The sequence below is a fragment of the Rhinatrema bivittatum genome, chromosome 9 (assembly GCF_901001135.1).
Source record: "Rhinatrema bivittatum chromosome 9, aRhiBiv1.1, whole genome shotgun sequence".
In the NCBI taxonomy this organism is placed as follows: Eukaryota; Metazoa; Chordata; class Amphibia; order Gymnophiona; family Rhinatrematidae; genus Rhinatrema; species Rhinatrema bivittatum.
This window is the reverse complement of record NC_042623.1, coordinates 122561245-122588321: the sequence shown is the minus strand read 5'-3', so window position 1 is coordinate 122588321 and position 27077 is coordinate 122561245. Positions and strand designations below refer to the sequence as shown.

Below are 27077 nucleotides of genomic sequence, written 5' to 3'. Positions count from 1 at the left end.
TTTACTCTTAATCAAATGATCATGTTATTGTTAGTTCTGAAGATGAGGAACAATGTAAGTAAATCGTACAAATTTCTTTCCCTAAAGTGAGAATGGAGCAAACTCTAAATGTGGCAAAACAAAACAAAAACCCCACTTTGCAACTCACCGCTTCCCCACTGCTGGGGAAGCGATGACTGAAGTCTGGAGTGAAATATTTCCTAAGGTATTTCTGGACGATAACTACTGCACTGATAAAACTCACATAGACGTCCATGGGACACAATCAAATCAGGATCCCAAACAGTTACCCCCACCAGCTTTAAATCGTTTGAAAGGTCTTTTAATGCCCACTCACGCTACTTTAATTTTATAATAGTTAGACGCTACTGGATGGCGTTGACACCATTAAAGTTTTTAAAGTTATAAAATTACGCACGTTCCACAGCTAAACAAAATGGCCATTGGTCACATGGCAGCTGGTCGTCATAACAACGGCCTAGCAGCATGGGGTCATGGTTGAGAGGGGAGGGATCTTTTAAAGGGGCCATGCCTCTTAAAAGGGCAATCCGAAGGGCCCACAGGCACACAAAACAAAGCCCCCTGTAATAGCCTTTAAAGGGGAACACACAGCAGATAAAGGAGCTCACTCCTTAAAGAAGCAGCAGCCTGTAAGTACCTTATTCACAGTAAGAAGGGAGATCCCCCTCCTCCTCCTTCATCCATCTCCTCCCCTTCTTGGCACCACCAGGACGTCCGGTGTGGCGGCAGATCTCGTTTTGAATTCTTCAAGGTGCTGGAGATTGTTGTAAGGGTTTTTGGAGAAGCCACGATGAGTACACGAGGTGAAGGAGCCGGCCAGCCTTCTACTTCCCAGGAACAACCTGCAACGCTTGAGCCTCAGAAGAGAGGACGAGGCAGACCCAGGAAACAACAACAAGTCAGTACTCACTATGCAGACAGATAGGCAGAAAGGTCAGACAGAGGCAGAGAGCATTGTACACACACACGCGCGCGTATATATTCCTACAGAGACGCACATGGTTGTGCTGTCGCATCACATTCTCTGACACTTAGAATTAGCCCCCCCGAGATCTGAACCGGAATCGAGGGAAATATAATGTTCTTTTGTTGAAGCCAAGAGCTCCTCGCGCTTTGGCTATTGTGCTACACTTGCCAGGTTCGACATTGTGAATGAGTAGCAGGGAGCAACTCGCCTTGACCAACCAGCGCTCGCTTGGAAATTCTGAGCTGAGTTTGAAATTGCGAGGGAGAGGAGAGCGGACTCGGTTCTGCTCCTCTCTGGGCTCGCTGTTTGCCCAGGGATTCCTGCTCCTTCTGGGGGTAACCGAGCGTGATTTTCTCTTAGTAGATTATGGTGTAGCTGGAGGGTAGCAAACCACTTCTAAACCCAAGTTTTGCAGAGCGTGGGAAAGGGTTGTTGTTGTTTTTTTTTTTTTTTTGCTACAATATATTTTACGCAATATACAGAATTCTGGCTTTGCTGGGGTTTGTTTTCATTTACTGCCTGCCCCTTTACTCCATTAGCGGTTATCTTGTGCTAGTTTCTGTGTTGGGATCTCATCGCTTTTATGGATTTTGTTAAGGAACACGTTTCTCAATTCTTTGTCCTGTTGGACTTGAAGCCTGGTGTAGGTTGGTCATATCTGACAAGTGCAGCATTGTAAACATGTAAACAGCCGTCCTAGTGTAGGACTGTGCAAAGATCATGGGAATCCTGATCTTTGTTTTACATTTCACGTCTATGAAGTGATGTCGGTGCAGTGTGTAACCAATTAATTTGGACAGTTTAGGAACACCAAACTGCACAAAAAAAAAAAAAAGTAAAAAAAAAATAAAATCCTCTAGATTTGCTTAAAACGTGTTCCACGCCGTTAAACTAATTAAAAATTGGAAGACGCATTAAACGAGTTCAAATTGTGCTCTTCAGGATTATAAACACAGAATCTGCTATTTGATCCTTCAAGCACTCCCTCAAACAAAACACAATCGAATTCACGATTCCAAAATATGTTTAAGGATATGGAAACTGACCTAAAGCCTAGATTAAGCCGGCTCCGGAAAATAATTCGTGAGGTTTGTCAGAAACCCCATAGAACACCTCTGGAAAAAAAATCCCTCCACGATGCGAAAGCCCACGGTTTCCCGCTCTGACCTTAGGCACAGGCTCAAACTCGGCGATTTCGGAAGGCTGCGTCCCAGCCAAAACCCTCTAAAACCATTGCTTATGTGCTCTTCAGCAACCTGTTGCCTATTATATAAGAACGTTTCGGATGCTAACTTAAAAAAATCTACCATACTGAAGGGTTTGCTTCTAAATATATGGCTATGTAATGTATTTATCCAGGCGAACTAAACTGCAGGTTTGGAAATGATCAATGCAGTTAGCTGTCCCTCCAGGGCTTTCCCAGGTCTCTGTACTTTAGTTTAAGGGCTTACACATTGAAAGGATCCAGGTTTTTTAAACTAGTTCAAGTTAACAAACTGTACTGAAAACAAGTTCCACCACATCCTGTAATCTGAATGAAATGTTCAATATTTAGAAGCAGGGGAGTTTTCTACTATTGATGATTCACTGGATAAATAAATATTTGGAAGCAGAACTCTTAGTCATTCATATCCTTTTTTTTTCACTGACTGAATCATTTACTATCAAAGAGAAACTTGCTAAGAGTGTGTCATAATATTTCTCTATAGTTAAACGAGATAGTTCCTGAGGGGTTTTTTCATATTTTTTCTTTAATGGATGCTAATACAGTTAAAAAAAAAAGTACACTGTTTAAAAACACTTTTTACAAGAGGCATTTCAGTCTGGGTTAAATTTATAGTTTAATGTACAACATCGTGACCGGAAGCAACCAATGAGTGCCATTAGTAATCCTTTTTACCATTCAGGCTATGTTAACTGTTCTGGGTTTTAAAATGTTCTGACTTGCTGTGTACCTATGGCATAATGTGATTTAAATATTGTATTGAATTTAAATTTTGCTTTCAGGAGCAGGAGAAAAAGTTATGCTTTTTAAATCCTGTTTTAGAACAAGAAAACATGAATTTGATTATTTTTATTGTTATAGTTGCAGTAGTGTAGTTTCTAAGTGCAGTTTTGCCATGGGTTCTTTACTGTTTCTTCCTTTGTTGCACATTGAAGCTAGTTTTATACTAGCAGCTCGTACTTTGGTGGAGCTTCTGTTTCGTGCTGAAGTTAGATTTAAGAGACAAAACTGTTTTTAACTATAAAATTATTTCCATAGTAGCATGTTCTTTTGTCTCTGTAGGAGCCAACTGGAGAGCCTTCCCCTAAAAGACCCAGAGGAAGACCGAAAGGAAGCAAAAACAAGAGTCCTTCCAAAGCAGCTCAAAAGGTGAGATTAGCAGAAAATGAGCTCACTGTCAACAGTTAGTCCTTCATTCTGCAGTATCTGTACTATTTTTAATAAGGGCATCCACACATTTCTTGAAATTTGCATTTCTAGGTCTAGGCAATATTTGGAGCAGGCAGACTTTGTACATAGCACATAAAGCTAATTTGACTTTGTTAACAGCAAACTTTATAGTGTGAAGATGTTTGTTTAGGTATATTATTGCTTTGTTCTCATTAGGGTTAGACACTAAATTATATTTTAATGCTTTGCTTTGTTGTTCCTATATGTCTCCACTCAAAGAAATAAAAGTTCATTTCCTGCAGTTAATTACATTACTTGTTCAACCCAAATATAACTATTAAACCTCCTTGCTTTGTGTACTGTTTTTATTGGCAGTAAATTGAATTATGTGTTGATAGAGATGTATGTGTTCAAGTTAAAATCTTTAAAATGGTAAAATTGTGAGCCATAGTACTTTACTAAGCTGACTTGTCTAAAAACTGTTTATTCTGTTGGTGATTCATACAGTGTTTTTTTCCTGAATGATACTGATGATTCACTTGCTGGTGGTTGGTTGTAGTATTTAGATAGTGCTTTGGGATATAATCTAAGAAGCCTGTATTTACAATGTTCAGAAGTTGTGTTATCTTTCAAGTTTATTTTGTTTTAATTTGTCTGTTCTCGCCATTAGAAAGCCAATGCTGTCAAAATAAAAAGTTAAGTTATATGTAATGCAACTGATGAATGCTAAATTATGGGAAAAAAAACAACAAAAAAAGTACAGACTTCATAATTCAGTAGCAAATGGAACAGCAGATTTCACACTTTTAATTTGCATGTGTATACAAAATTCCATATGGTTGTAAATTTGGGATGAACTGCAGTTGCAGTCTGTTTCTTATTCTTAGATATGTGATACTGTGTGTTGGGTGGTGATGTGGTCTCATCAAACCGTGGTTAATTTTTTTTTTTTTTTTAAGTGGCCTGGTTTGTGCATGTAGGTACTGTCCAAGTTTGAGTGGAAGCTTTCAATGTTATACTTCCTATAACAGCTAGTAATAGATACTACATTATTTAGAGGGTATCTGGGCTCATGTCTGTCTTTATCTGAACTGTTTGAAATGTCAAAAAACATTGAAATACTGTGTGGTATTAAAACTGCTGCTTAGTGTTTGGACTAGAATAGATATAGTTACCATGGCCAATAAGCCTAGTAAAAGTTGGTAAAAGCTTTATTTTTCAGATTGTCTCCAAGTTCTCTAATTACTCTTGTCACACTGGAAATGTGTAATTAATCTTCTATCTGAAGTAGATGCAGGTTGTTTCTTGGTGCTAAAATGATTACAAAATGCATTGAAAATGCTCTGCAAATGACAACTAAATGTTTGTTTAAAAGACAAAAGTATTACATATGGCATAAGCAAAATTTGAATTTAGGCTGTTGACTTTAAAAATAAACTTATAAATTGGGAAAGAGAAATTTTGTTTTATAGTGTTGAATTTTCCCAACGAGGTTTGTATATTTTTTTCTCAACTTCTATCAAGACAAAACAATGCAATTTCCATTAACAAACCTGGGCAGATTCATTGGCCTTTTTAGATTTTAAAAATCCATTAAGGCTTCTGAGGAAACTTAGAATCTTGTTTTCTATGCCTGTCAGCCAAGTTAATTGGTAAAGAAAAACATTTACCATTATACTCATTGTGATTTTCCTAATTATAAGTTTGATTTTTAGGTTGGCAGTTTACAGAATTTAAAATAAAACTACCTAAATGTTCTGAGTCAGGAGGACCCCCCCCCCAGCCAGTCAGGTTTTCAGGATAAATTTGCATGCACTGCCTCCATAGCATGCAAATTAATATTATGCATATTCATTATGGATATCCTGAAAACCTGACTGGCTGTATAGGAACCTGAGTTAAATCTACATGCATCTTCTAAATATAGAAGAAAAAGCTAATGGGTTTATGCAAAGAGTGATTGAGCTAATTATAATATTTTAACACAAAGATTTAACTTTTCTTTCACTAAAGTTTGAAGTTGGAAAATTGCTTGCCTCATCTTGTGAAATTTCACTTTCCCATGCCTTTCTCACTACACAACTATTATTTTACAGAATTCTGTTATGAACTTTAGTGTGATATTACATGTGAATAGGAAGGTTTGCTTCATTATTTAAAAAACAAAACAAAACAAAAACAAACCCAAACTGTATTTTCTGATTATGTCTTAGTCTGGCCCCTTTTCTGGATCTCAAACTATTAAATTTTTCTTAAGTCTACCTATGTGTATTTGGTTGCTATACTCTGAAATTGAAAATTGCTGGAATTTCAGAAGAGCCGTGTGTGGCTTGTGCTTTTCAAAGTGAGCTCATTGGAATGTAGTATAGTGTTCACAGCATGTAAGATAAATGTGCAGCACTAGAAACCTCAGAGCAGACATGAGAAGGCACTTATGATTAATTGATCTGGTGTTCTCTTGCAAACCATTACATATCCTAATTAAAAATGTATTACACAAACTAGCAGCAGCTAAAAATATTCCTGTGAGCATCAGGGATTTGTTTTGTGATACCCTTAAAAAGTTAGTCTTAAAAAAAATAAACTGAACCTCACTATGAACTAAGGGTTGGATTTAATAAAGCATTTCTACCATTCTGTGTCTGTGGGCAAAAACAAATTAGGCCACATGACCATGATTAATGTGTGTATTTGAAATTCTTGGTATATGGTGTTTTGTTTTGCTTTTGCTTGCCTAACTCATGCTAGGACTTAGTAAACTATCCGTGAGGCATTTGAAAATAAACTTTGGTAACAAATTAGCAAGGGGTAAACTTGACAATGAATTCCGGATATTGCAAGACCAATTGGATTGCTAATAATAGCTTTTAATGTAGTACTTACCCTAATTTCAGGTCAAATGCCCTAAAGTACTTGAAACTGACTCACCATTATTGTTTAATGTGCGTTTGTGTGTCTTAGAACACACATATATTATGTACTTGATTTCTTCTTTATTACTTTATAAAAAAATCATTTTTTTAAAGATAGTTTAATTTAAATATAAATAACATGTAAATAGATGTACTTATCACTTGTAGTCCATTGTTTAGAATTAGACTAGTCTGGCATCTATACTCCTGGATTAATCTTTCTCCTTATAAATAGATGTACAAATATCTTCTTTCTTTAACAAGAGATGAATTTGGCTACTTTACAATGATGATAAAGCGTGCACCTCCAGATGAACATATAAACATTAAGAGGTCAATATGCAAAAGATTTACCTGGTTAAGTCCCAAACTCAGGGGTTTAAATGTATTCCCACACTGACTGGCCAAGTTTTAGCTGGGTGGAGTAAAGTTACCTGGCTTACTTAGCTGATATGCAGTGGTATCCAGCTAAGGCCTGGATTTATCAAAATGCACTAAATATCACATGTGATAGGAAAAGGGAAGTGTTTTATCATAATGGGCAGTTTATCACAATTTGCACTAATACCTATGTGAAGTGGTATCTTACCACACTTTGTGATAAGTGCCAGAGAGAGAGAGAGAGACTGACTCTAGCCATAATGCCTTCACACTAGATAGGAATTTATATCTCTATGAGAGGCCCGCCTAGTAATTCGAGGTGAGGTTTAGGCATTAGTGTAGGGGTTAGGGGCCACTTTGACATTCAAAGTGAGACATACGAACAGAACAGTGCTCTCTTGTGAAGATTTGATGAGGAAACTCACCCAAAGATGAGATTTGTGCAATGTTCTCTCAACCTAGCTTGATGGACTTTACCTGGGAAACATCAAGCTAGGTTGAGAGAACATTGCACAAATCTCATCTTTGGGTGAGTTTCCTCACTCCGAAGGACATCAAATCTTCACAAGAGAGCACTGTTCTGTTCGTATGTCTCACTTTGAATGTCAAAGTGGCCCCTAACCCCAACACTACTACCTAAACCTCACCTCGAGTTACTAGGTGGGCCTCCCATAGAGATATAAATACCTATCATGCAAAAGAAACCCCTATAGCACTTTTTTAAATGACCCCCTAAGTTAGCTGGATGACTAGGACTACCTCAAAATAAAGCTGCTTAAATGGCTACAAAATAAAATTAAAAAAACAAAACAAAAAAACCCAAAAAACTTTGGGGCTTTCAGACTTGATCCTCCTACCTCAGAAAACACTTTAAAATAATTGTGGGGATAGCATCCTCAATCCTCTCAACCTACCAAAAAAAAAAGGCAGGGGAAGCAGGCACACTAACAGGCAGATTCAGTAAAATCCACGGGAGAGCGGACGAACGCCTGCTCTCCCGGCGTGCGCACCGGCCCTTTGCCAGTGCGCGCGATTCTGTATTTAAATTAGGTGACACGGGGAAAAAGAGGTGCTAGGGACACTAGCGCGTCCCTAGCGCCTCCTTTTAGACAGGAGCGGCGGCTGTTAGCGGGTTTGACAGCTGACGCTCAATTTTGCCAGCGTCGGTTCTCGAGCCCGCTGACAGCCACGGGCTCGGAAACCGGACGCCGGCAAAATTGAGCGTCCGGTTTTCGGCCCGACAGCCGCGGGCCGAATTCAAATATATATATATATTTTTTTACTTTTTTTACTTTTCGGGACCTCCGACTTAATATCGCCATGATATTAAGTCGGAGGGTGCACAGAAAAGCAGTTTTTACTACTTTTCTGTGCACTTTCCCGGCGCTGGAAGAAATTAGTGCCGACCTTTGGGTTGGCGCTAATTTCTGAAAGTAAAATGTGCGGCTTGGCTGCACATTTTACTTTCTGTATCCCGCGCGCATACCTAATAGGGCCCTCAACATGCATTTGCATGAGGAGGGCCCTATTAGGTGCCGCGGGTTGGATGCGCATTTTCCTCCCCTTACTGAATAAGGGGTAAGGGAAAACGCATGTTCAATAGCAGGCTAACACTGCGCTCCGTTGGAGCGCACTGTACTGTATCAGCCTGTAAGATTGGCCAGATGGCCCCGTTCTTTCCCAGACATTTTTCTGAAAATCATGAGCCTTTACTGTCCCACCACCCATTTACAATCTGTATTCCACCCTTGCCCCCTTCCTCTCCCCCGGATCCCAAAAACCCCAGTCAGGAGCATGGTATTGTCTTGCCTGCTCCAGCTGCTTCCCATGTTGGTCTCACAGCATACAATTGCTGTCCGAGTGATACTAAAAGCATCCAGGAGCGAATAAGACATTACTCTGCTCTCAGCTGGGGTTTCAGAGGTTTGGGCTGGGTAGGGATGGTGGAATAAAGGTTGCAGGTATTTGGGAGGGGAGGGGGGCAGGAAGGACTCCTGATTTTCAGGAAAATGTCAGGGAATGGGTGGGATGATTGGCCTCAAGGTGTGAGCACTCATTGCTTTTGTAAAAATTTGGTGGTATGGGGGGGTGAGAGAAATTGGGTGCTACACCCACACTTATTTTTAAATGGTTTTTTTTTTGGGGGGGGGGGGGGGGTGCTGGGTGATCAGGCCCGAAGACTCCAAAGTTTATACAATATATGTATATGTGTATATATATATATATTTTTTAATGTTTTATTTTGTAGCCTGTTAGGCTATATTTTGAATATAGTTGAACAAATAGCAAGTTATCCAGCTACATGTGGCCAGATAACACTCAGACATAACCAGTTAGATTTGAACATTATCTGGCTAATGGAAACCGGATAACTTTAGAGGAATATATACAGTGGAATATTTATCTGGCTGAATATCCAGGACAAGTTTTCTGACTCACTTTTGTCCACTTGCTAGCTTTCTGTGTATTGCCCTCTCAGCATTCAGAGGTGGCCACTTTAGGTCTTCAGGAGCCACAAACAGTCCTGATGTGCTGGATACCCACAATGCATGCAAATTTTTGCATACAGATCTATTGTCATTGTGGATATCTTGAAAACCAGGGGTATTTGTGGTTCTTCAGGACTGGCGAAGGCTGTCTCTGATTTTATTAGGCTGATTATATATGTACATTTTCTTTCTTGAAATGTTATATAATTGATAAATTCCTTGCTTTGGATTTTTATTTCTGATATGAGCACACACAAAATTCACTTAACTCAAGAGTGAATATTAATTTTTGGTACTGAATGTATTTCTTATGAGAGCTGCCTCTTAATTAAAAGCCAATTGAAGGCATAATTTAAGATTCTCATTTGATACTGTAAAATAATCTATTGCTAAAATTTGTTGAGAGCTGTTGGTAGAAACCTATTAGAGTCCACATTTATGGATTTATTCTTTATGTCAATGGCTTGTTTTGGGTTTGTTAGTTTATGGAAATATTCTTAATTTCTCTTTGTCTCATATTTAGTTACTAAAACCTACAACTACTGAATAGGAAACATTCTAATTTGAAAAGGTTTATTGAGTCCAGCTCTTAAAAGATGATACCTGTTGGAGGATAGCATGAGATTGTTTGTTTGTTTTATGAATGCAATAAACTATTATAATTAGGAAACTGCCAAAATCCTATTGTCAATGATTAATAGGAAAATATGACATGGCCTTTAGGATAAAATTGTCAGGCTAATTTTAAAACGAGCTTGCGTGCGCCCACCTACTCACATATTGGCACGCGAGTAGGAGGTATGCTGTAGTTTTAAATTGTGCGCACATTTGTACACGTCTGTTTAAAAATACACCTCATGCGCATAAATATGTGCCTAATCTTAAGAGATTGCTCTAGAAAACGTACTCCGCGTATCTTTTCTGGGACTTTGCGGGTTTTTACGCGCATATGTAGATGGATTTTAACACATGCTCGCACAAGGGAAAACAGAGTTTTTTTCCAATTAGCCCACCAGTTTGCCCAGTTAATAGCAAGGTCTTCCAGACCCTCTGGTTTTTCATCCTGCATGCCCTGCAGTTGACTCAGACCCCTCATCCTGTCCTGTAAGCCCTAAAACTCGAGATCTACAGACTTGCTCCTCATCTGGAACAGCAGTTAAATTATGGGGGTAACAAGCTGACGCACGCCGCGGTCTCCAGTTTTACAATATGGAGTTACAGGCATGACTGTTGGCTCCACCCCGGAATGCCTGTGCCCTGCCCCTTCCCTCTTATTTTTGACTTGCGCACCGGTATATACGCATGAACTTCACGCATTTTTTAAATCCGCATTACTTGAGTGCGGCTCACATACTCATGTATGTATGCATTTTTGTACGAGCAACACTTTTAAAATTGACCTAAGTATTTGCAGCATTAACCCTGCAAAAGTTCATGCATACTTCACTACTTTAGGGGTAGTTCATATTTTTTTCAAAATTGTATTTTTAACTAGCTAAGAGGGTTGTTTGTTGGGTTTTTTTCACTTGAACACTTGGTGTGCCTGTACGTTTGACTAAGGCAGACCAAAGGAATCTTTAAGAACACAAGACACAAGTTATCAGTTACTTCAGCTGACCAATGCTGCTGACACATTTTATCTTGAGGTCTCACCAGATCATTTTGCATTACAGATAAAGTTTACAAGATTTGTATTCAGTTGCATTTGGGTTCCTGCTGGACAATAGATTCCCAAAGAACACTTTATATCTTTTAAATTATTTAAGCTCCTCTTGTCTTGTTAATTGCCTTCAACTGTAGAGTTTCAGTTTCTGCTCAACAATATACACACCCTTGTGCCCAGGTGATAATGAGGGAGGGAAGAAGGGGGTTCAGGCTTACAAACACTGTGATTCTCATACTATTCCTAGCTTTAGCCTTTGTAAATATCTTCCTGGTCTGAAAGTCTGGATCATCAGCAAATCCACAGGTTCTCTTAAAAGTGTTTCTGAACTACAGATGCAGTGAGACTGTTAATTGCCACCTGAATGCTTGGGTGGCATAAACTTTCAGTTCATGGAAATCCTAAAAACCTAGCCTGTTTACTTAGAAAATACACTGAACCTAAACATTATCTAGCCGATACTTTGTATACTTTACACTAGAAAAGTCATACATGTTTGACAAGTTGAGGCTTTGACGATTGGTGCTACTCTCCTAAGTTTCAAACTTGTGCTGATTCGGCCACTTTGTGCGTCTGTGACATGTGACAGTGTCCCTCACACTGCCTCCACTTAGTGTTCAGCTTTTGACTGTAATCTTTTTGTTACATTGAGTAAAACCTTTACGTCTCATGTTAGGTCACGTGATGGTAAGTGGCCTGTTCTAATACAACTCACACATAGTGCTTCAACAGAGGTATAATCCAACTGCTCCTTTTCATAAGGCAGGTTCTTGTTGCCTTGAATAATAGAATACGCTCATGACCTGGGAGAGAGAAACAGAGAATACTTGTTCACTGTTACCTGAATTAGAGTAACGTCAGGTAATTTGGAACATCTCTGATCTATTTTTCACTTTTTAAAATATTTAAAGTATGGCTTGAGCAGCACCTAAACTTAAGAGTCTTGGTTTAAGAAATATCTATTTGAAAGGTTAAAGTTTGTCTGTCCTTTGAAGACTAAACTGCAAAGATACTGAAACTGGGGGTGCTAGGGTGTGGCAGCTTGGATACTTGAGAGGTAAATTCCATTACAGATAGGGATCAAAAACATGTTTCACTGTGAAAATTGTTGCAGCATTTCTATGAAACTGTAGAACCTATGTAAATGTATCGCAAAGTAACAAGAAATAAGATAAGTGAACTACCAAAATGGTTTGATGTCGTTATAGCTTGCTAATTATCCTGGCTCTGTTCATGTAGTATGTTTCTGGGAGAGGGTTTGAAAGACAGCAGCAAATGTTTTAACATGGCAGCCCAGTGTTCAGCTTTGAGCTGTATTGCTGCATCTTAAAACATCTCTTCCTGCTCTTTCCCAAAGTTGTGACCACTGCTGCTTGCAGTTTGCTGGGGTGGTGTGGAGGGGGGGGGGAGAAGGAGAGCCTTTTGTCTTTCCCTCATCATTCACAAACCGGTTGCCCGTTTCCTACACTGCAGTGATAGATCCTTTATTCTGGAACAGAAAACAGTTTTTAAGCATAGCTGTGTCTCCAGAGAAAGGAAACTCTTTTCTGAGCTCTCCTGCTTTAAAAAAAATTGCTTTCCCTTCCTCCGTTTAATTTTTACAGCCGGTGACGTGCTCTCTAAACACAGGGCTCCCATTTAAATACCCTCTACTCAACACCACGTTTTCTGAGGTTTGCGGACTGTCAAGAACAGAATGAGGAGGGCGGGAACCAACATTCTCTTAGTCGTTTAGTTTTGAAATGTGTCTGTCTCTTGCACTTGGTCATTTTACAGGTCAATCACTTTTTTTTAGAAAGAAGGGTCAGATAAGTTGCAGGTGATACCGTTTTTTTTTATTAGACTAACTGCTGGGCCTAGTTTTTAAGAGCTCATGTTTCCTTCATTGGGCCACTGAAGAGACAGCCCACTTACACTGAGTTTAAATAGTACAGGGTTAGATAGGCTTTGGATTGTTCCCCTATGCCATTACATTTTAGTAAAGAGAGGGGAGGTGAGGGTTTGACAGAGGCAACTGTGTGGCAGTAAAACTTCATAGGTTAATGGTCCTAAATTGGATAATTCAAAAGGAACAACACTGCAACCACAAGATTTTTATTTTTTTGGGGGGGGTGGCATTTAAGGTTTTACAGGGGAAATGTCCTCCCTATTTTAATAGCAGATTGAGCTGGTACAATCCATTGGAAAATATGAGAGCCAGGCTAACTTTCTACAGGTTCCTTCAATACAGGCAATCTATTAGGTATAGTTGAAAAGCAGGACTTTCTCCACAATGTTCATAATTGTGGGACCAGTCTTCCATTGGAAATGAGGTCAGAATCTAACCTACTGGCTTTCAGGAAAAAACTTAAGACCTGGCTGCTCCTGACAGTTGTGTAAATGGAGGATAATGATGCAGTAGAATAAGATCTGCACTGAAGAGAATAAGTGACTTTTAATGGAAAGATGGCTGTTGTATTAGTGTGTTTTTTTTTATTGTATTTTGAAATTATATTGATGCATTGTACTTTTGAATAATGTTGATTTATTGTAAATTGCTTTGAGCAATTTTGGACACGGAAGGCAGTGTATAAATAATTGTAAGTAAATAAATAAATATAGATTGTGTATTTTGGGAACTCTGACCATTTTAGTGATAGCAGTTCAGGGCCAGCTTCACCATGAAGACTATGGGGAGGTGGGGTGGTGGCATTCATTTATTATGGGGAGGCTCCCTTCCTCCCTTGGTACCCTCTCTTATGCATCCTGTTCTATCCTTTCTTTCCCCATCCGGCAGGAAAAAGTGGCAAATCATATTAACGTCTTCCTCATTCATCATTCAATTTTACTTTGCAGTTTGAGCATGTGGTACCCCACATATGGCAGACTGAAGCCAAGTGGTGCACATGGCATGAAGCACTGTATTCCTGCCAGTTGGAGAGAGAGTGAAAAGGATTGCATAGCGATGGATCAGTGGGGTATGGTGGGAGTGACTGGGAATCAGACCCGGAGCAGTCTTGGAGGGGGTGGGGGTGGGAATCCATATAACAAAATTGGCTGATCTGTATTCTATGGCATCTGTTGATACTGACAAGGTCTAGCTATAAGATTGTTTATCAGATATCTCACAGTTTGATAATGGACAATTTATTATGCATAATATCCAACCAAGTTTGGTGGCATTTCTCCTTTTGTGTAGCCACATGGCCAGGGAGTATATTCTGTCTTAATTATAGGATTCTTTGCCGCCAAAGACTGTGGAAAGACTGACCAGCCATCTCAGGGGATGGAATACAGCTCTCTTCCCTACACATTGTCAGAACCTGTCAGAATCTGTGACACCCCTCCCACATACACCCTCTTTACAGCACATAGGCCATTTACAAAATATACATTTATGCTTAAACTGTGGTTCCGAAGCAATTCTGATTTATTTACAGGTCAGATAGAAAAAGGTATTACTAGCACACATCCAAGGTACCACAGGGATTACACACTTCCTCGCATAATAGAAGACACGGAGACAGCAGCAGAAATCCACTATTTCAGGAAAATAGATGAAATTCTTTTTTTTTTTTTTTTAATTCTTTATTTTCAAGTTTTTCATAACTTATTTACCAGGAAGACTCCTTACAGAAAAATCAATGTCAAAAAAGAAGACAATAATATTCAGTATTAACCATATTTCAGCATATTAGTTAACGACATTTAAATTATAAGAAAAATTCAAATTAGCAATTAGGAGGCGGTAGGAGCAATAATAAAATAAAGAAAATAAAGTCCATAAGTATACTTGGATCGTCGTGGTATCTGCATCATTTTTCCTTTCACACCATTTCTGATGGAGTTTCCATAGGGATTTTCTCAGCTAGGAATGTTTTCATTTGATCAGGTTCAAGAATATGTAATTCATGTTCTGATACCTGATGCAAGCCTTGCAGGGATATTTCAGAGTGAATCTAGCCCCTATTCTAAGGGCTGCTGGCCGTAACAAAAAAAACTCTCTCCTACGTGTCTGGGTACACTTAATCACATCTGGAAATATCCAAATAGGAAACCCGTAAAAGGGAACTTGACAATTTCTGAAAAACAGTCTCATGATATGATTCCGCTCTGATAGAAATGCGAATGAAACTAGGAGAGGTTTCCTCTGGATTATTTGATGTTCAGAAGACATTTCCAGTATATCAGTGAGATTCAAGTCAAGACTTTGTTGTTCTGGTTGAGAAGCTTGCTGTAGATAAAATGCTTTAACAATAACCGGCAAAGCTGTATCTGGAATTTTTAAATTTTTCTTCATGTAAAGTTTAAAAAGTTCCAGTGGGGCTATTGATTTAATTACTGGAAAATTAAGTATACGTAGATTGTGTGCCCTTAGGGCATTTTCAACTGCTTCTAATCTTCTGAATGTTAAATTCTCAGAAAGAATTAATTTTTCTTGTTTAACCTCCACTGAAGAAATTCTCTTCTCCAATACTTCCGTTTTATTTGTATAATTAGCTATTAAATTGTTATTTATCAAAGCCTGATTTTGAATTTCCACTGTTGTCTTAGCAAGTGTTTTTATCGATTTCTCAATTCCATTTAATACACTTCAAATTCCCTCCAACGTTATTACATCAGGTCTCAGGGTAGAAGGAGCTTCTGAAATCATTCGAAGCTGGCTTGTTCCCTGTACTTCATCGGTTCCCCCTCTTAACTCCGTACCTTGAACAGAAGTTGTAGTAACTGCTTTCAGTTCCCGAGGAGTTGAAGTCCTTAGTGGGTCCTCCAGACCTAAAAGTTGTTCTCCTCCACTCTCTCCTAAGGTCTCCTCGTCCCGGGTCTCACAGCTATCATTTCTGGCCATCATCATGGCTGCTCCAGCTTCCGACGAAGCAGGGCAAGGCACCGCAATGTTTTGGGGGGGAGCAGGTTTCCGTGGTGATCCGGGGCTCAAGGTGGTGTCAGGGGTCAGGGAGGTCTGCGCTTGCTCCCGCGCCGTACCTCCAGCGACCTGGCTCTCCGGGTTGATTGATGCAGCTCCAGCGAAAAAACCGGGGATAGTAGGCTGTCGAGGGTCGGCTATAGGTGAGTTAGTGCTCTCACCTCTTAGTCGCCCTTTTCTTTTTGTATGCGGCATATTTTGAAGAATTAAGTATAAGGAAATCCGAAATTAGGCAGTGTTTCTCTCCGGCGTTTTAAGCTGGTTCACGCCACGGCGGCCATCTTGCCTCCGAAATAGATGAAATTCTAGTTGAACCCTGGACCCTTAGATATAATCACTAGGCTAAATTCGTGTACCAAGAGCTTAGAATAATTCCAGGCCAGAATTTAACTGCTCAGAACCTAGAATGGCCTCCTTGTTGAAGGGAATCCACTCCCTAATTCCTAGATCCACAGCCCAAGTGGTTACAGTTTTAGAGTTCAGCTTAAAGATTACTCCTGGGCAGGAGGATATTCATTTCAGTTGTGCTGCATTCTCTCTCCTAGGGGCATGGATAGATCCAAACTAGTAGACTTGAATCTCACAGCTTGCTGAGTTCTAGCTGGTTCTGACTCAAGGATTTGATGTTGGACCTATATAGATATTTCAGTATGGTCATCCTGGATGAAAAGGCAGGGGTTTTACCTATAATAGGCTAAGGTTTAGAATATCCACACCCAAATATAAATTTAGAATAGGATCCCCATGCATATACAGTAACTATAACAAAATATAGGCTACTGAATAAAGAAACCTTCCGGAGCATCAGGTCACACAGTGCTGTGTTTGTTTTATATTTGTGGATTGAAGCTAAAGATCATTATTAAGAAAATAAGAAATGCCGTGCTGGGTCAGACCAAGACCCATTGAGCCCAGCATCCTGTTACTGACACTGGCCAGGTGGGAGTTGCAAGTACCCAATGGAGCCCAAAAAGTAGGTTTATTTCTTTTTACTCACTTCCAGTGATAAGGTTAGTTTTCCCTAGTCTACCTGGCTAATAATGGTTTATGGACTTTTCCATATCAAAAAACACACAATAAAACAGCTGAATACCTGACTCAATGCCGAAAACAATTAAGGGTAGATTTTAAAAAATAACGCGATCGCGTACTTTTGTTGGCGTACCAGGCGCAAACAAAAGTACGCTGGATTTTATAAGATACGCGCGTAGCCACGCGTATCTTATAAAATCCAGGATCGGTGCGTGCAAGGCTGCTGATTTTGGGCAGCCGGCGCGCGCCGAGCCGCGCAGCCTGCCTCCATTCCCTCCGAGGCCGCTCCGAAATCGGAGCGGCCTCGGAGGAAACTTTCTTTCGCCCTCCCCTCACCTTCCCTTCCCTTCCCCTACCTAACTCACCCCCCCCGGCCCTATCTAACCCCCCCCCACCTTTATCCATGGATTTACGCCTGCCGGAGGCAGACGTAAATCTGCGCGCGCCAGCAAGCTGCTGGCGCGCCAAGACTCGACCCAGGGGCTGTTCCAGAGGGCGCGGCCACACCCCCGGAACGCCCCCGGGCCAGCGCCACGCCCCCAGGCCAGCACCACGCTCCCGGGCCCGCCCCCAACCGACGTGCCACACCCCCAAACGCTGCGTCATTCGGCGATGCCCCCGACACGCCCCTTTCAGGAAGCCCCGGGACTTCCGCGCATCCCGGGGCTCTGTGCTCGCCGGCGGCCTATGCAAAATAGGCACGCCGGCACGCGGGGGTTTTAAAATCCACCCCTTAGCATACTACAAAAAATCAATTCTTGAAGCTAAAAAGAGATACTTTAGCACAAAGATAGAAAAATACATGAATAACTCAAGAACCCTATTCAAAATTGTCAATAATTTAACCAAAGATACTACGAACTCCCCAGATAACTTACCTGAAAACAGAAGCAATGAAATAGCTCGATTTTTTTTTAGTGACAAAATCGAGAACCTATGAACCAAAATACCAAGGACACCCAAACAAGAGATTGAGATGTGACACAATGGTCCAAATTTGATGAGATATCAAACCTTGAGGTCGAGAACATGCTTAGACAAGTAAACCCCGCCCCACATAAAATAGATGCACTACTCATATCGGAATTAAAAAAGTTTCCTGACATCACCAACCCTACTCTTGCAAATATTATAAACTCTTCCCTAGAAGAAGGTTACATGCCCGATATACTAAAAGGATCAATCATCAAACCAATATTAAAGAAAAAAAAAAACATGGTCCCCCTAACACTAGCGAACTATAGGCCAGTCTCCAACCTACCACTAATTGCAAAATTATTTGAAAAAACAGTTCAAAAACAACTATCTGAGCACTTAGAAAATAACAATATCCTATACCCATCACAACATGGCTTCTGTAAGCACTACAGCACTGAAACTCTTTTACTTGCACTAACAGATAATATACTAGGAGGATTCAACAGTGGAAAACATTACATTCTGGTACTACTGGATTTATCAGCAGCATTTGACACAGTGAATCATGAGAAACTTATCAAAAGACTTGAAGAAATAGGACTAAATGGTATCACAATCACATGGTTCAGGTCATATTTAACCAACAGAATATTTCAAGTACAATTTAATAACACTCTATCTGAAAAAATAACCCTAAAAACAGGAGTTCCACAGGGATCGGCACTTTCAGCGACACTCTTTAACATATATCTACTTCCACTATGCCATCTCCTCGCAGGGCTAGGAATCACACATTACATTTACGCCGATGACATTCAATTAATCCTACCAATAGAGGACACCATTGAAAAAACAATAAGTTTAGCCATTATGTATCTTGACATAATAAAACAACTACTAAACCAAATGGAACTGGTAATTAACATCGATAAAACTGAATTCTTACACCTAGAAAGAAAGAATATAAACATTACGCAAACTCCAATAATACTCGACAACAATGAAAAAATCGATTTAGCCGAGAAGGTACGCAACCTCGGCATCATAATTGATACAGAGCTAAACCTCAAACAGCACATATCACTAAAGGTTAAGGAAGGGTATGCTAAACTTATGGTACTTAGGGCCTTATTTACCAAGGCTATCGCAGGCTTGCGCTGTTAGCGCAAGCCTGAGATAGCCTGCGAAGGTAGCGCACACCTGCGCTACCTAAATCGGGGCAGAGTCGGCCCCGGAAGAGGAGGAGTCAGGGCGTCACCGGGGCTGACTCCGCAAAGACGCCATGCACGGCGAAAAGGTAAGGGCCTTTTCGCGTCCAATATCTGCACCTTCTGTGGTGGCGCTATTGGGTGCGAAACCGGCAGCGATCATACCGCGGTGGTGCAATCGCTGCCGGCTAGCGCAGGACCGCCCCCCCCCCCCCGCTTCGACCCCCACTCCCCATTAACGCAGTTTTCTAAAGTATCGCAGGCCTGCGATACTTTAGAAAATGAGCTCCTTAGAAAGCTAAAACCATTACTGTCTCTGCCAAACTTTCGCACTGTGCTTCAATCACTAATATTTGCAAACACTGACTACTGTAACGCACTACTGCTTGGTTTACCTTACACTATGATAAGACCACTACAAATATGAAATTTTGTAGTGGTCTAGTTAAGAGAGCTTTGTTTGCTGATCTTAAATGTCTATGTGGTACGTGTACTCGAAGTGCTGTGTTCAGCCATTCTGCTTTTTCGTCGTGAATCAATTTGTGTATTGTGCAAAGTGCTTTGAACTGAACTCTTTGTTCGATGGGTAGCCAATGCAGTTTGGCTAGTGTATTTGTGATGTGATATTTTTGCTTTTTCCAGTAAGAATTCTCGCTGCGGACAAAACTCCGCAGCGAGAATTTGTCGCTGCGGACAAAACTCCGCAGCGAGAATTCTTACTGGAAAAAGCAAAAAAGATCACATCACAAATACACTAGCCAAACTGCATTGGCTACCCATCGAACAAAGAGTTCAGTTCAAAGCACTTTGCACAATACACAAATTGATTCACGACGAAAAAGCAGAATGGCTGAACACAGCACTTCGAGTACACGTACCACATAGACATTTAAGATCAGCAACAAAGCTCTCTTAACCATTCCAATCTGTAAAAACAGCAAGACTAACCCAGGTTAGGGAACGTGCACTATCTCTGGCTGGTCCCATATTATGGAACACTATGCCCCTCGATCTAAGTCTCCAGAGAAATTATAAACTTTTCAAAACAAACCTCAAACCCTGGCTTTTCAAACAAGCCTTTTACAAAGAGAATGGCACAAGCAAATAAATAAGGAAGAGCAGGCATAGAGCACCCAGCACATAATCTCCAGATACCTACCTGGAAATTATTTTTATCCCACAGATAATCGTAGTCAATAATCCGAAATGATGAAAATCAACCACTTGTACTCTCCCATGTGAATTTCATTAATGAAATTCCATGTCATAAACCAAATAGTACTTAATGTTATTTGTTACCGGATACTATTGGCACCCTCCTTGTAAAGTACGATCTTTTTCTTTGCTATATGTGCCCTACTGTAAACCGTTATGATGGTAAATAACTTAATGACGGTATAGAAAAACGTTTAAATAAAAAATAAAAAAAAATAGAGGTGCAAATCAAAAATTACAAAATATATTTATATAATTTTACTAAGAAGAATGGTACCAGAGAAATGGGTACTGGGTTTTATATAATCTAGTGTCTCTCGCCTGCAATGAGCCTCAAGCATGATCAATGTAACTCCAATATTTAAAAAAGGCTCCAGGGGCGATCCAGGTAACTGTAGACCAGTGAGCCTGACTTCAGTGCTGGGAAAAATAGTGGAAACTATTCTCAAGATCAAAATCGTAGAGCATATTAGAAAGACATGGTTTAATGGTACACAGTCAACATGGATTTACCCAAGGGAAGTCTTGCCTAACAAATCTGCTTCATTTTTTTGAAGGGGTTAATAAACATGTGGATAAAGGTGAACCGGTAGATGTAGTGTATTTGGATTTTCAGAAGACGTTTGAACAAAGTCCCTCATGAGAGGCTTCTACGAAAACTAAAAAGTCATGGGATAGGAGGCGATGTCCTTTCGTGGATTACAAACTGGTTAAAAGACAGGAAACAGAGAGTAGGATTAAATGGTCAATTTTCTCAGTGGAAAAGGGTAAACAGTGGAGTGCCTCAGGGATCTGTACTTGGACCGGTGCTTTTCAGTATATATATAAATGATCTGGAAAGGAATACGGTGAGTGAGGTTATCAAATTTGCGGATGATACAAAATTATTCAGAGTAGTTAAATCACAAGTGGATTGTGATACATTACAGGAGGACCTTGCAAGACTGGAAGATTGGGCATCCAAATGGCAGATGAAATTTAATGTGGCAAGTGCAAGGTGTTGCATATAGGGAAAAATAACCCTTACTGTAGTTACACAATGTTAGGTTCCATATTAGGAGCTACCACCCAGGAAAAAGATCTAGGCATCATAGTGGATAATACTTTAAAATCGTCGGCTCAGTGTGCTGCAGCAGTCAAAAAAGCAAACAGAATGTTAGGAATTATTAGGAAGGGAATGGTTAATACAACGGAAAATGTCATAATGCCTCTATATCGCTCCATGGTGAGACCGCACCTGGAATACTGTGTAGAATTCTGGTCACCGCATCTCATAAAAGATATAGTTGTGATGGAGAAGGTACAGAGAAGGGCAACCAAAATGATAAAGGGGATGGAACAGCTCCCCTATGAGGAAAGGCTGAAGAGGTTAGGGCTGTTCAGCTTGGAGAAGAGATGGCTGAGGGGGGATATGATAGAGGTCTTTAAGATCATGAGAGGTCTTGGGAATAGCCACTGCTATTAATTGCATCAGTAGCATGAGATAATCTTGGTGTTTGGGTAATTGCCAGGTTCTTGTGGCCTGGTTTTGGCCTCTGTTAGAAACAGAATGCTGGGCTTGATGGACCCTTGGTCTGACCCAGCATGGCAATTTCTTATGTTCTTATGTTCAGATACCAGCACCAAACCTCATCATACCCTATATGTCTTTCTATTTTTTTTAAATTTATATATGCTTATATAACCCTATCAAGTAACTATTTTTATTAAATATTTAATCTTCATTCGGCGCCTAAAATCTTTGCAACGGCATATATCGCATATATCTACAATTCTTGACATGGCCAGTGTTTCGAAAGCCACTAGTTGTGTTCCTCAGGGGTTAAAATACATTCTGAAAACCAAACATACAACTTAATATCTTTCATTTATTTAGATTTTTATATTCTGCTTTTCAGCATTTCAAAGTGGATTATATTTGGGTACTGTAGGTATTTCCCTATCCCCAGGGGGCTTATAATCTAAGGGGTAGATTTTAAAAAGATACGTGTGCAGGTCCATAGGCGCGTGCAATTTTATAACATTCGTACGGCAACGCATCAGGGCCAATTTAGGAGTGGACTGGGAGGGGAACTTTCCTACCCCCTACCCTAATCTCCCTTCCCATTCCCCTCTCCTCCCCACCCTTTAAAAAGCATTTTAAAATTTTTTTACCTTTTTTTTTTGTTTGTTTTCAAGTTACTTCAGGGCCCTACCTGAAGTAAGTTGTGCGCCCTGGCAGCCGGGACAGCAAACAATGGTGCTGTACCGGACCGCCCCCCGCCGCCCAAAACACGCCCTCCGGCCCACCCCTTCCAAGAGGCCCGGCATTTGAGCGTGTCCTAGCCTTTACGCGTGTGGTCAGGCCTCTTGGAGGATTCGCCCGGCCACGTGCGCAAAGGCAGGAGCGCGCTCGTGCCGGGCCTCTTGGAAGGGATGGGCCGGGGGGCGGTCCGTGTCAGCGCCTTTTGGAGGATTCACCACACGCACAGGGCTTTAAAAATCTGTCCTTAAGTTTGTACCTGAGGCAATGGGGGGTAAAGTGACTTGCCCAAGGTTACAAGGAGCAACAGTGGGACTTGAACACTGGTCTTTTGGTTTATATCTCGTTGCTCTAAACACTAGGCTATTTCAAATCAATTGAAAAAAAAGCTACTTCAACTCACAGGGTAAAGCTCAAGACCAGGCATAAATGGCTTTCAAAAAAATGGCAGCACTCTCATCAGGATGCCTAAGGTGCAACTTATATACAGATCACTTTGCTCAGGAGAAGCTCATTACAGTCCAATAGCAATACACCAATTCCCTAATGACACACAGAATAAACCAATCAAACCTCAACTTCCTCCAGATTCTACAGGGAGACTGACTGCAAAATTCCAAGCTGTTAAAACACGTTCCATTCAATTTCTTTGTTTAAGCCACAAGGCTAAACAGTGTCCAATTTATACATCCATTTTGTTCATGCCTACGCAATGATAAATCCTGGTTTCCATCACGAGAACTTAATGTTGGTTGTTTCTAACACTGCAAACCTATAATCAGTAAAAGAATGTTTGTTTTTTTTTCAACTGTGTTCAACCAAATGTGCATCATGTTTTATTGAGAATATGGCACTCTTTTATGTTCATCATACGAGTCTTCAAACTCCTTTTTGTCTTCCCCCATATACAAAAGGGCACAAGTACACACCACATGACATAAACCACACCTAAAACTCTCACCTGTGGTTCTGCAGCCAAACTGAAAATTGGCATAAAAAAGGTTTAATGGAAATTGATGCCCATTTAAAGATTGTTCATAAATACTGCATCTCTCACATGGATAATGTCCCACTAGTTTGTTGGTAACATTTATAGTACTATAAAGTTTACCATATTGTCACTGAACCACATGATCCCTATTACAACAACGACACAACACAAAAATTTGTAACATTTTAAACACTGAATGCAATGGTAAAATCGATCAATGACATTGGACACTGTGTCATACACAATAGATTTGGGATGAGTAAGGGTAAAATTCACACTGGACAAGACTGAGGCTCATTACATCAAGGTTGTAATAAAGCACAGTCTACCCAGCGTGTGCGCTTAATTGCGCGTTTCAAAATCCAATCCCACATTCCAAGAATCACTGTTTTATTTCTATTGCTCATACCTTATATTCTTATATAGTATAACATAACTGGTGAAGCTGGAGAAATTGGCTGTAAGGTAAATTTATTACACAGCTATAATGAACAACAACTTCTATATTGTAGAATCGTATTTCAATCAGTAGGTTTCTTAAATATATAAAAACTGAAACCATCATTGGTTTGACCAATCGTAATGTCTAAAAAAGGCATTTCAGTTTTACTAACAATGAAAATAAACTGAAAATTTTGATTGCATATAGTCGACCATAAAATAAACTGTTGAAACTGAAATTCAGAATCATTTCATAAAACAAAAATATCAATATATTGGTGCCAAAGTGCCAGCTGTTGTTGAAACGGGGACTGACTTAACCACATTTGCTTGAAATGACCCATATAAAGATTAGCAACATCTGGGAACATTGCGGCCCCCTTTGCTACCCCCTTCACTTGTTTGTAGAAAATTTAATTAAACATGAAATGATTTCCTTTCATTGCAATGGTCACCATGTTGAGGATAAATGAGGTAGGAATGCACTGAATGCCCTCATGACTCTCCAAGGTATTTCTTAAAATATCCAAGGTGGCATTTTATGGCGCATTCGTATTCGTATATAGTGGCCATTAAGATGTTAGATAGCGAAAAAAACAAAAAGGATCGGTGTAACAAGGAATTCTTTATTCGAACTTGCCCGACTCTGGCCGAGTTTCGCTCACGTATGAGCTGTCTCAGGGGCTAGTGTACAGATGGGTTCTTTGGATAAAACAACTTCAATGTGACACCATCACAAAATACTGAAACCAATTCTTAACGATGTCTGTGCAATAAATGCCACAGATGTTGTATTAAGAATATGCCATGTGTGATTTACTAAGTATCAAAATCTAGCACTATGAGTGCAGTAGTATTGGATATAATTGTCCAAGTTACGAATTGTGTAATGCCGTTATTTCTAACAAATGGCAATGGGGAGGCTCTCTCGGTTTCAAACAATTATTTTAAGCATCGGCAGGAAACTGCAGCACATATTCAAGCAGAAAACTGTTTTTTCGCTATCCAGCATTATTGATCGGCTTCTGCCTTGTTTTTTGGGTCCATTAAGATGTTAGCAAATGTACCCTCTTAGTTCTCTAAAACATTCATCATATCTGGAGAATCTCTAATATACGATGGTAAACTAGGAACAGCCATATGTAAAAATGTATCCACAAACACTGATAATGGCTCTAACAAAAACCCCTTCACAGAAATTATAGATCTCCCAGGTGGATTGTGTAGAGCTTTGTATAGTTTTGGCAACATATGACTGGCAAAATAGGAAAGTCAACTTTCAAAAAATGAGACTCTTTGGGAGTGATCCAATGTCTATGCAAAGCACCTTCTAACAATAAGTCAATGTGTTATTTCGATAAAATAGTTGGATTGCTTTCCAAGTGGCAATAAAAGATAGTTTCAGATAATTGTCATATTTCTTTTTGATATGTGCATTTATCGAGCACAACTATCACACCCCAGTTATCGGTGCTTTTAATCTCAATGGTATCATCTTGACTAAGTTCTTTCAATTCAAGCCACTCTTGTTTATTTAAATTATAATCTAAGTGACCCCTATGCAAAGAAATTTCACATATATATCTCAAAACTAAATCATAAAATGTTTGAATCACAGCATCAGTAGGATCTGGAGGAAGCCAACTTGTTGACAGTGAAACCTCTGATTCATCTATATATTGTGATGTAAAAAAAAAAAAAAGTGCATTTGTAGTATCCACACAAATTTATAAAGCACAATTCTATTTGAAAAGGATCAAATTTAATCATAGGGACAAACAATTTTTTTGCACTATTTGTACGTAGTGTGATGAGAATTCTTGTAGATAAATTAATCACTTATGATTTCATCATTGCTGTGACAGGATACTGATGAAAATGTACTTTGTGTTGAGGGCCAGATTCTAAAAAATTGGACTTGGTATCGTAATGCTCTCCTTCATCACGAAATGAATCCGATGAGGAAGAGGATGACTCCAAAGGAGGTTTAAAAGAATGTGTTTTTTAATGTAAAAGATTCATCCAAAATTAAACAGGCTCACATTTATAGTCACCTTTGTCCTGCAAAAAATTATTTAACTTTTTAACTTAATCTATGATGTGTAAGTCATGGAAGACTGGAAATCTTTGAACTGCTGTTCATACACCTCAAGACTGAGGTGTCCGCACAACAGTGCCAACAATGTATCATCTTCCGTTTGTAACTATTGCTGCTAACTTGGCTTGTTCTATAATCAGCATTAAATCTAGTGAACACTTATTTAATGTTATTCCATTTCTTTACAAAATGCATATTATCTGTATATAACAGAGACTTTTTATTCAAACATAAACCTCTCGGTTTACGCTGCACTCTACAATATTGGATGAGCATACCAGCATGAAGATCAGTACAAATAAGCTTTTTATTAGGACAAATCAATTAGTCCATGAATCATCCACATTCAAAACCGAAAAAGACTCAAAGGTGGAGTATCCAAAATATCCTTCAAATGCAAAGCTGAATAACTAAAAGTATTTAGCCATGGAGAAGTATAGCCATTCTAAAAACAACTGCTTATAAATTTTATAGCCTCAGCTAAAAAATCACTCACAAAGCAAACACCTCAACAATCAGTATCAAAAACATACAATAGAGGTGCAAATCAAAAAATTACAAAATAAATTTATATAATTTTACTAAGAGAAATGGTATTAAAGAAATGTGTGTTGGGTTTAATATAATCTAGTGTCTCTCATCCACCATGGGCCGCAAGCAGTGATCAGACACTAGCACCCAAGATATCACATCATTTACCCAAAACTCATCATACCTTATATGTCTGTCTTTTTTTATTTATATATCTGCCTATCTTTAAGATAGGCAGATATATAAATAATCTGCGCCTCTGAATATACCATGCTAGTTATCTGGTTAAGTTATCTGGCTAAATAGCTGAGCCACATAAACCTGAAAATGGGCCCTGAGGTGACCAGAGTTGCACACAATACTCAAGGTAAAATCGAACCATGGATTGATACAGAGGCAATGTGATATTTTTTGTCTTATTTCTCCATGTCCTTTTCAGATCAATCCTAACATTCTTTCTGCTTTTTTGACTACTGTAGCACACTAAGCTGATTTCAATATATTGTCCAATGTCCATAGGAGCTCCAAGATCCTTTTCCTGGCTGATGATTCCTAATACAGAACTCAAGCATTGTGTACTTGAGGTGTGGGATTATTTTTCCCTAAATTCATCTCTTTGCACTCTTCCACATTAAATTTCATCTTCCATTCAGATGCCCAGTACTCG

General features: G+C 39.6%; 1 protein-coding gene across 3 annotated transcripts in view; it reads left to right on the top strand.

The window, feature by feature from the left end:
• The first annotated feature begins 662 nt into the window (after positions 1-662).
• The window catches only part of HMGA2 (high mobility group AT-hook 2), a 381404-nt gene continuing 354989 nt past the window's right edge, over positions 663-27077 (top strand). For all 3 annotated transcript variants that reach the window (XM_029616846.1, XM_029616844.1, XM_029616847.1), the window contains exons 1-2: positions 663-919; positions 3276-3362. In XM_029616846.1, the coding sequence (XP_029472706.1) occupies positions 812-919; positions 3276-3362 (195 nt within the window). In that variant the 5' untranslated portion in view covers positions 663-811. The remainder of the gene's footprint in view (positions 920-3275; positions 3363-27077) is intronic.